This window comes from Physella acuta, unplaced genomic scaffold (genome assembly GCF_028476545.2).
Source record: "Physella acuta isolate Inbredline_101_S28 unplaced genomic scaffold, ASM2847654v3 ptg000964l, whole genome shotgun sequence".
Classification (NCBI taxonomy): Eukaryota; Metazoa; Mollusca; class Gastropoda; family Physidae; genus Physella; species Physella acuta.
This window is the reverse complement of record NW_026732481.1, coordinates 487,270-498,674: the sequence shown is the minus strand read 5'-3', so window position 1 is coordinate 498,674 and position 11,405 is coordinate 487,270. Positions and strand designations below refer to the sequence as shown.

Here is an 11,405-nt window from a genome sequence, read left to right as displayed (position 1 = left end):
TTATGAAATGTAGGTAACTACATAACTCCTCTCCCCATTATCCACTCATATCTTGCTTGCTGTAGCCTACTACAAGCTTGCCCAGTTTACAGATTTAAATTATAAGGTACGAGTCGACCCGTGGTGTATCATACGCCGCTATTTAGTGTTTTATTTTCTACTTTTCAGTAATTCATAATTTGTGAATTCGATAGTACCAATGCTGCAACTGAAAATATTTACTTTAAAACGGTGCCCCCCCCCCCCCCCCCCCCCCGGTGAAAGCAGCCTCCTCTTAGTTACCTCTAAGTTTAAAATAGTTTCAAACTAAATTATCTGCCCCTAATAGCCCGTCACTAAACCCGGGCTCTATGACTGTAAATATTTAGCGTGACCACAGCTCACCAGACCATGTGATGGGTGGGGGTGGTAGTGATAGAGAGGAAGAGAGGGGACTGCACAGCACGCTTGCAGCTTGTTTTCTAACGTCTCCCAGAAGAGAATTATATATATATAGATGATTAAAATTAAACTTGAAAAAAAGCTTCAGCTGCATAACAACGGGAGGACTGTTTGGTAATTTAAAAGAAATATTCATAATCAAATTTTTAACATCCATTTTCATTCTTGTATCTAATTCTAAACCTAAATATATGATCCACTTTGACCCAATGCAGCATGAGGTTGCACTTTCCTGGTTTATATAGTTTCACTCTTTTATGGGACCTTGCAATAAATTAGATACAACAGCTGAGAGTAAAAAGTACTGATGTCAAAGAAAATTAAAATATAACCATGAGAGGAGAACAATTAAGATAATTGTGAATTTATTTTACACAAGATCATATTTACAAAAATTAACAATGAACATATTTTTAAACATCTTTGGTGGTCCAGGTATTTGTTTTACGTTCCTTTGAAACTAACTTCTTGCTCTTTCGTGTCAAGTACTTCTGCATTTTTCCCTTTTCCTCCAACTCCTTTTTAAATTCAGCTTCCCATAAAGCTTTCTTAGCAGCTAAAACAGAAAAATACAACTTTGATAGTTGCTACTAATAAGGTTTGAGTTTTAAAATTCTAACATGATGGGATTTATTAGTAAAGTCAAAAAGTGAAAGTAAAATATTACATAAAACTAAAATATCTGGAAACAAAACATTCACAATAATTTAATAGCTTAGGTTTGTATCCAACTTTTCCTCAATTTTATTAAAATGAAATAATTAATCACTCTTAAAACTGATCTATTTTTCTCCATTGTGTTAATACCCCATTCATTTCTTTCAAGCAAACTTCTTATTTATTTGTGAGTAAATTTAAATCAATTTGAAAAATGGGTAAGTCTAGCTTTATCTTACTTTTTTCTAATTGCTTTATGGCAAAATCTCTAAAAATGTTGTACGTAAAAATAAGCCTGCATGGCAAAAAAATTATATTACATTTCTTTAAGAAGAAAGGTTTCTTTCCTTCCTTTATTCTCTCTCTCTCTTTCTTTGTCCATTCTTTTTCCAAAAGTTCTTGCTGAGATTTCCTAGCTTCAGCTAATTCTTTTTGCTCCTGAAAGTAATATAAAGAACAATTTTTGTATTGTGTAATATTAGTCACTAAACTTGTAATAAATTAGTTACTAAACAAAGTAAATAATAAATTATTAAATAATTAAATTTAATTACCATTCTGTTGACTAGCTGTTTCAACTCAGACTTTTTATTTTTATCTGTAGTTTTGGTGATCATTTTTTTAAGTTTCTGAAGTACAATAGAAAGTAAACATAAGCCCTGCATTTTTGTGACACATGATAAGAAATAAAGACAAAGCAATGCCATAATTAAAACAAGATGCCAGAAAATCGAAGAAATTTTGTCAACAACTTAGAAACATACTATTCTGAAGATGGAGCAATAAAGGATATATCAGTGTGGTCTTTTGTGGGTCAAGGACTTGACCCCTTTACATAGATCTACCCAGCCCCCATTTATTCTAGATGTCTTATGGTTCACATATAGAAAATGAGGCATTTACATGAATATAAAATTTCCATAACGAACATAAGCATAAGCCATTCCTTTACCATTAAGTCTGGTAACTCACTTACTACTATATTAGTATTTAACTTAAAACTATACAACAATACGTACCAACTTTTCTTTAGTTTTCACATCATTTAGAAAACCATATGTTTGTTTAAAAATCTTTTCATTGAATTCACCAGACAAATCATCAAAACGAGGATCTCTTGCAAGCTGATTAGTGAAAATGATATTAATTTAGCATACATTAATTGATCGTAACTGTGTGACAAGGGGGAGGGTTCAAATAACACTTTAGTATACATTTTTTGTAAATTGTAATAGGAATTAATTAATATACTCTATGTTTATCAAGCTCTGTTAATATTTTAGAAATAAATCGATGTTTAGAAAAAAATGAAACCACAATTTTAATGGGGGTTGTAGACACAGGTGTGACTTCAATTTAGGTGGGGGTCTGGTTTTTTGTGATCACATGTGACTAAGGGAGACACTTTATGAATGACCCCTAAGATTAAAATTGTTTTTGATTGTACCTTATTTTTTCCAGCAAAACTGGTTTTTGGAACAGGTCTTCTTGCAGACAGTTCTGTTGGTCTACAACATAAAACAATTAGTTTACATGAACTTACCAGTAAAAGATGTATTTATTTGTCTTAAACTTAGTTTACTTCATCAGGATCTGATGATTTTTATATGCTTGAGTTGTCTGTTTAATGACTACCATGAACATTTTTATTAAATCTATGTAACAGCCTATACTGACTGAACAAATTTATCTAGTAAATAGGAAGGGGCATCTTTATTTTTTATTTAAAATAGCAGAGCAAATAAAATACCTGTTCTTATTTTCCCTTTTGAATTTTTGAGATTTTGTAGCACTTTTTGTAATCATTCCATGCTTGATTTTATTGAACCTGTAATATATTTCACTGATTTAATGATACATTTAATGCAATAACAAAATATAAATGATATAATGTGTTGTAGTTGTAGGTTCTGTCATGTTAAAAAAATATTGTTAGTAAGAGTTTTTTTTATTAAATATACATTCTATTTTGGTATTCTTACCTAAAGTTACTACTGCTTAACCATTAGAAAGTAGGAGGTATGATAAAGTAGAACAGAAATTAAAAACAAAACAAAACCTGATGGATATGGCAAATGCAAGGAAACAGTGAAAAAAAGCAGTAATAGGTGAATGAAAGGAGAAAATGTAGGAAGAATCATTATGGCAAGCCTTTCATCATATATAATATGCCATTAAATATAAAAACCCTTATCCATAACAATTATAATGCAACAAAAACACTTAAGTAGATAATTAAAGCTTGCCACTTACGCCTTGAGTCCTAGTTTTTCTTGTATTTCCTTCAGTTCATTAAGCGGTACATTGGACATTTCTAATTTTTAAAAAGGATAAACATGCAATAAACTATAATATGCACACAACTTAATAATTTAAAAAGACATGAAAATAAAAAACAAGTGTTGGAAAAACTATTTCTTTAATTAAAAGCTGTAACTTCTGACCTTTGCGAATATCATCCTGGAAATAAACAGAAAAGATTTTGTGTATTTTTTTTATCTCACTAAAATTTAGTCTACTTGACACAGATCTATATTTTTAAACAAATGTCTGAATAATTAAAATTAAAAAATTTGGTCGTTGGTTAAGAATTACTTAATAATTAATTAAATAATTAAAATCTAATTGTAAGCCAAAAATGTTCTAAACTTACCATTGTATCATCTTCATCCATTTTGATTATTGACAGATTATACAGCTGGTATAATGGTATATTTTCAAATCAAAATACGATTTGAATAAAATCTTTTGAAAAAACTCTAGATCTACTCCTGTTAAAAATATATTAAAAACTAGAGTGATAAAGGACTTACACTTACATTCTTAAATTCACATTTATACCAAACATTAAGTTAAAAAGATTGTGAGAAACACAACTGATGGTTCAATGTGAGATGAGATGAAATTTGTAGATCACAGTATTTTTTTATCTTGCTATTATATATGCATAATACTATTAACGAGCCGACCCGCTGCGTATCATACGCCGCCATTTAGTTGTTTTTTTTCTCCTTTTTAGTAATTTATAATTTGTGAATTCGACAGTACCAATGCTGCCACTGAAAATATTTGCTTAAAAACACTAACCCCCCCCCCACGTGAAAGCAGCCTCCTCTTAGTTACCTCCTCTAAGTTTAAAATCGTTTCAAACTAAATTATCTGCCCCTAATAGCCGTCACCAAACCCGTCTCTATGATTGTAAAATGTAAACAGCGTGAGCACAGCTCACCAGACAATGTGGGGTTGGGGTGGGGGTGGTAGTGATAGTGATAGAGAGAAAGAGAGGGGACTGCAAGGAGGCGCTTGCAGCTTGTTTTCTAACTGATCCCAGAAGAGAATTATATATACAGATACTATATACTATTAATACTATAGGGTCTATAGGGCCCTATATGACTTAACTAAATAATTATTATTCAGATCAAACTTAAAGCAATTTCCTGGGAAAAGTAGTACTCCCTGCTTCGTTAAAAAAAACATTCACAGAAGTATTGACATCCAATTGAACGATATGGTAGGCACATAATGTGTTATTTATTTTTCCATTGAAATAATAAGGCAATATTGAAACTACATCGAAACATTACTAGTTGCGGGCGATTTTACGTACCTAAAATGATAGATTACCAAAATTTTAAATTTACTAAGTCTAAAGTCTAAGTGAGTTAACTAACTTAACTAAGTCTAGTCTAAGTGTAAGCGAAGTAAGTCTAACTAATAATAAACTATAGGCCTTAATAGGCCTAACTAATAAATATTTATAGGCCTATTAAATAACTAGTCCTAACTATTACTAGAAGAAGTAAAGGTAACATATCGTTTTAGGTACGTAAAATCCCTCAAGACTAGAATGTGAAAAACAGGTGACTCCTTAAATTTTATAATTATTTCACATTTTGAGGGGGATTTATGTTTTGAAAAATACAAAAATGTTTCTTTGTTTCATTTATTTTACCTGTTTTAACATTGAATTATAACTTTTCAGTAATAAATGAAGACTAGCGATGTTTCCAACAGATGCATTATTATAGCAGCCATCTTGTGTACGTTTTTTTTCCTAAACTTATTATAGTATTACAGCGCGAGATTCAGGGGAAGCCACTGTTTTATAAATGGCTGCTGTTTATATACTATTATATAGTATTATATAGCAAATCTAGCTCACAAACACTAGTGTTTAAAGTTTAAAGTAAAGTTAATGGTAATCTATTGTTTTGGGTACGTAAAATCGCCCGCGGCTATTAATGTACGAAAAAGTTACCTCATTGTCAAGGCTTTAATAGAAGTATATTGTGATATATTTGTGTCAAATATTATAGATAAATGAATAATAAACCTAAATCAATGGCTAAATATATCAATATATGCCAGAAATTATCTTTAAACAGCAGTGTTTGCGAGCAAGATTTGCAATATAAACAGCAGCCATTTGAAAAAATAGAGTGGCTTCCCCCTGAATCTCGCGCTATAAGCTTATAAAAATAAAACTTAAACAAGATGGCTGCTATAGTAAATGAGCATGGTTGCGTTGCATCTGTTGGAAACATCGCTAGTCTTCATTTATTACTGGAAAAGTTTTAATTCAATTGTTTAAAAACAGGTACATAAATGAAACAAGGAAACATGTTTGTTTTTTAAAGAACTTAAATCCTCCTCAAAATGTGAAATAATTATTAAAACTTAAGGAGTCACCTGTTTTTCACATTACAAGTCGCGGGCGATTTTACGTACCCAAAACGATAGATTACCCAATTAATGATAATGCCAATTATCTATAGATCTAGTATTTTATCATAATATGCAAAAATATACTCATATTTAACTCATATTCATTAGTTACCTTACAACTAGTATCAACTACATTACTACTTCAGCCGAATTGATTAATTGATAATTGATTACGCTAAAAGTAAAACTGCCTAAAACGATACTCGATGACGATAGGACCGGATGCCGGATAGGATTACCCGTTTCTTAAAGTTATTGAATTAAATATTAAATACTATGAAAATTTGAACTATATACTATATTTTTATAGCTCTATGAGTCTGGATCAACAGTACCAGTTAGTACAACATCTAGTCTACTAACTAAACTACTAAACTAGCCAAACAACTGAGTGTATTTTTTCAGTGTACCGTATGCCGTATAGCCGTATAGTAGGCCTATAGTATAAAATATTTTGTTCTACAGCCTACAGTCTTCAATGTAGGAGATGGAAATTTGGAAGTGGTATTTCCTTTAAACTTCGGATTTTTACCTGCCATTTCTAATTATAATTAGATTTTTTTCGGGACATCTTGATCTACGTAAGAATAATTTGTTGTAACCAAAACAAAATGTATTCAGCATTTAACTGAAATTTTATGTAAAAGATTGGTCTTTATAAATATTTCAAAATATTATTTTCACTTGCCATTTTAAGTAAAATTAAGAAACTATTGTTTCCGTGATACCCCGAACAGTAAATAAAATTGCATTAAAAACGTTTTAATAACAAGCTATTATGAATGTAGACCTACCCTAATAAAGCGCTAAAAAGGAGAAAATAAATGATTTTCTTTAAATATATAATAATACACTAATATTTAGTGCACAGAGGACTGGAAGAAACTCTGTTTATAGTTATAGCCTAGTTATTTTTTATGATAAGCATATATATATATATATATATATATATATATATATATATATATATATATATATATATATATATATATCGTGCGGCGTCAATTCGGCCAATGACGAAACGGCCCCGTCAAAACGACCCCGACAAAACGACCCCGTCAAAACGACCCCGTCAAATCGGCCCCGTCAAAAGGGCCAGCGACATATGGACCCCGTCATATAGGCTCCCGACAAATAGGCTCCCGTCATTTAGGCTACCGACAAATAGGCTCCCGTTATATAGGCTCCCGACAAAAGGGCTCCAGTCAATAAGGCTCCTGACAAATAGGCTCCCGTCATTTTGGCTCCCGACATATAGTCTCCCGTCATTTAGTTTTTTCCACAAAACGGCCACCGTCATTACGACTCCCGACAAATAGGCTCCCGCCATTTAGTTTCTCCACAAAACGCCCCCCGTCATTACGACTCCCGACAAATAGGCTAGCGTCATTTTGGCTCCCGACAAAAAGGCTCCTGTCAATTTGGCTCCAGACAAAAGGACCACTGACACAGTGGCGTAGCTACCGTAAAGCTAGTGTAAGCAAAGCATGAGGGCCCAAGGCACATAGGGGCCTTTTTCCCTCATAAAAAATTAAAACTTTTACAATGGAATTTTAATATTTGTTACATATAAATAATTTAAAAAAAGAAAAAGGTTAAAAGTTCCAAAAAGCCCCCCCCCCACCGTTTCGGCAGTGGGATTCAGTGTTTGTGGGTCAAACAGAGCCCAATCGTTATAATAACACTACAGGCTATATCACTTTGTCGTGCAAGACATTGAGAGAATCAGCCTATAAATAAACTTTTTAGCAGTAGTAGGCAAGCATAATAATATAGTAGAAAATACATAATCAGGACATATAAAATACAAAATGTTGCCTTCAGAATATTTATATATTAAAAAATATCCATCGTAAGTAGAAGTTGATCTCTTCGTTTAACTCCTCTGTAGCCTAACGCAGAGGCGTAGCGAAGGCGAGTTGGGGGGTGCAGACCGCAACGGGTGACACCATTTAGGGGGGGGGGGGGGTGACACCAAAGGCAAAAAATTGTAAAATTTATAGAATGGCATGTCATTTTCCAGATCCATTAGTTAAAGTTAAATACTCTTCTAAGTACAAATCGAAAATTATATCAAGAGGGGGGGGGGGGGTGTGACACCACGACGTAAACTATAAAGAAAACAATGCTACATCCAACTGTATTATAAACAGACTGTACATAAACATCGTTACTATTAAGTCAGCAGTGCAGTGATTAAAGCTTAAACACGTACGTGTACCAGTATGTGGCATATATATAAATTTTAGGCCTATGTAGGCCGACACACACACACACACACACACACATATATATATATATATATATATATATATATATATATATATATATATATATATATATATATATATATATATATATATATATATATATATATATATATATATATATATATATATATATATATATATATATATATATATATATGCTTTGTTTCCTGGGAGGGGGTGACAATACGAAGTGCCGCACCGGGTGAGACCCGACCTAGCGACGCCACTGGCCTAACGGCTGACCAAGGGGCCCACTGATAATTTTTGCATAGGGGCCCAAAAATCCTAGCTACGCCACTGCACTGACAATACCGTTTCTGTAGAGACTAAGTCTCCCGGCAAAGCGGTCTCATTGAATATGACATCTGCCAGTGGGACCCCTTCATCAATATTCTTTAGAGTTAGCTTATCCAACACTCTTATGTAATACAACGTATGCATCTCTTGTTCGGCAGGCCTTATTTTTATATTAGTTTATCTATTATAAAATACAGTATGTTTTAATTTAAGGGTCATCTATCTATGACATCCATAATTGAGTCGGTTATAGGCTGTTCCAACTCATTGTGTGGGGAGAAGGGTCCACGCTGTACCTTCCTAACTGCAATATGCTTGTACAGGGGCGTAGCTAGGGGGGGGGCGTGGGGTGCGGACCGCACCGGGTGACACCATTTAGAGGGTGACACCAAGGCAAAAAATAGCAAAATATATAGAGAAAAAGTTGAGGGGGTGGGGGTGCAAATCGAAAGTTTGGGGGGGGGGGGGGTGCAAATCGAAAACTTGAAAGTTTGTCCCCGGGAAGGGTCGCGACGCCTCTGGGGGGGGGTGACACCATTAAGTGCCGCACCGGGTGACACCAGACCTCGCTACGCCACTGTGCTTGTAGGTTATCAAAACAAAATGCTGTTATCATGTTAACATCATGTATATCATACATTTACACTTCTGTGCTCGCTTTTTTCTGTTGTAAATTAAACATTATCAAAACTTTAGAATTGGTGGAATTTAGCTGTTAAGGGCTCGATTTGTTTGTGAATTAATGTTGGTTCATGAAAAAATAATTTCATTCGGGCATTAAAAAGAGGTTATGGTGGTATTGGAGGAAGGACACAATGGTTACTTTTATGCCAATAGTGGTCATATCATTCATTTTTCTGGAGCCAATATGTCGGGAGTCATTTTGTCAAAAGCAAAATATGTCGGGAGCCCAATTGCCGGGAGCCAATATGTCGGGAGCCCATTTGTCGGTAGCCAAAATGTCGTGAGCCCATTTGCCGGGAGCCCATTTGTCTTGAGCCCTTATGTCGGGAGCCAATATGTCGGGAGCCGCTTTGTCGGGAGCCAATATGTCCTGAGCCTATTTGTCAGGGGTCAATATGTCGGGAGTCCATTTGTCGGGAGCCTAAATATCGGGAGCCCATTTGTCGGGAGCCTATATGTCGCAAGTCAATATGACAGGAGCCCATTTGACGGGAGCCAATAAGTCGGGGCCCTTTTGACGGGGCTATTTTGACGAGGTCGGTTTGTCGGGAGTCGATTTGACGGGGTCGTATTAACGGGGCCGTTTTGACGGGGCCGATTTGTCCCGGGCCGTTTTGACAGGGCACCATATATATATATATATATATATATATATATATATATATATATATATATATATATATATATATATATATATATATATACTGTCTATATTTCTAGCTTCGCTAAGGTTTTCTAATAAAAAAAAGGTCCTGGGAGATGGTGTAATTGAAAGGGAGTATTTGATCTGATAGTAATCTTCTTCTTCTTCCTTAATTTTAGTGTTGGAAGGGATATTTTTTGGGGGGGGGGGGGGGGGGGAGGGGGTAGATTTTCGTCGGGGAGGGGACAGAGCCCCCCCCCCCGGAAGAAAGTCTACCCCCACCCCCTAAACGAAATAGAATTTATATATTTATATTTAGAACATATATACTTTTAACAGTGTCCGACCCCCCTGACATTTTAGTCCGCCCCCCCCCCCCCGAAAATCTCAAGTGCCCCCCCCCCCCCCCCTTTTATACCGACTCGACCACGCCGAGTTCTATATATGAGAATGTTGGGTTCCATATATATATATATATATATATATATATATATATATATATATATATATATATATATATATCAGAGGCGTACCCAGGTTTTCGGTATAGGGGGAGCGAAAATAGCAAAAAAAGGCGCCGAATTTGTAATATCTTCTATATAAGTATATATATATATATATATATATATATATATATATATATATATATATATATATATATATATATATATATATATATATATATATATATATATATATATATATATATATATATATATATATATATATATCACTACAACCAAAAACAATGAACGCAGCATAATCTATTTCGTAACCCTTGTAAAAATAAACCGGGAGTGATCTCCCCTAAACTTTCTCGAATATTCTTATATAAAATAACAGGGGATGGGAACTCGGGGTATAGACATGATTTTTAATCCATTTTAAATTCTTAAAGTTTTAAAAATAGAATAAAATCTCGTAGACAAATTAATTGCACACCAAGTGAACGCCAAATAAAAAGCGCATAATAGTGCGCAATAATTATTAGTACTTTAAAAATTTACATTAGTTTTTTGAGAAATCGGAAGTAGCGTAAATTACTACTTCCGGTCAACGGAAATTACTTCAAATTTAACAGAAGGTAGAGAATTAGATCTTTTACTTACATGTGAAATTTCATTTATCTATCTGAAATAGTACTCAAGTTATAGGCTTTTGAAAAATTCAAAGTAGGAAAAGTACCACTTCCGGTTATCGGAAATCGCTCAAAAGTTGATACGGATCTACGATTTTGATAAAATACTTATATATGAAATTTCATCAACCTAGCTGTAACGGTTCTCAAGTAATCGTGTTTACACACGGACAGACAGACAGACAGACACACACACACACACACACACAGACATACGGACAAGATTGCAAAATTATGTTTTTCCGTATCAGTGAGGTGTAAAACGTCGAGATTTGTAAAAATCTCGATTTTTTTTTTTGCACGATTACAATACTTTCTCTATACTTCGTATATACGAGAAAGTAAAAACTACATTATAATTCCTGGGACAAGCGAAAAGGGGAAATAATCAATATCTTAATATAAATATGTATATTCTACACATTTTATTATAAATATCAAAACAAATCAATAATTACTTATGAATCTAATAAAGTAGCTTAACATTATTTGTTTTTACAAAAGTGTTTTGTCTACAATCAGATCTAAATATATTGTCATCATAAAT

The 11,405-nt window shown here is 33.6% G+C and overlaps 1 protein-coding gene across 7 annotated transcripts in view; it reads right to left on the bottom strand.

Annotated features, from left to right (window-relative positions):
* Window positions 1-789: 789 nt before the first annotated feature.
* LOC131953919 (ribosomal RNA processing protein 36 homolog) overlaps window positions 790-11,405 on the bottom strand; it is a 67,922-nt gene continuing 57,306 nt past the window's right edge. The window contains exons 1-10 of one of the 7 annotated variants that reach the window (XM_059317375.1): window positions 6,237-6,285; window positions 3,752-3,869; window positions 3,543-3,558; window positions 3,352-3,412; window positions 2,849-2,926; window positions 2,546-2,606; window positions 2,118-2,222; window positions 1,653-1,727; window positions 1,419-1,536; window positions 790-997 (exon numbers count right to left, since the gene is read on the bottom strand). In XM_059317375.1, coding sequence (XP_059173358.1) covers window positions 855-997; window positions 1,419-1,536; window positions 1,653-1,727; window positions 2,118-2,222; window positions 2,546-2,606; window positions 2,849-2,926; window positions 3,352-3,412; window positions 3,543-3,558; window positions 3,752-3,772 — 678 coding nt within the window. In that variant the 5' untranslated portion in view covers window positions 3,773-3,869; window positions 6,237-6,285 and the 3' untranslated portion in view covers window positions 790-854. Of the gene's footprint in view, window positions 998-1,418; window positions 1,537-1,652; window positions 1,728-2,117; window positions 2,223-2,545; window positions 2,607-2,848; window positions 2,927-3,351; window positions 3,413-3,542; window positions 3,559-3,751; window positions 3,870-5,053; window positions 5,081-5,790; window positions 5,837-5,938; window positions 6,004-6,123; window positions 6,182-6,236; window positions 6,286-11,405 lie in introns of those variants that run through there. The other 6 variants (XM_059317378.1, XM_059317377.1, XM_059317376.1 and 3 more) reach the window with 6 other exon arrangements.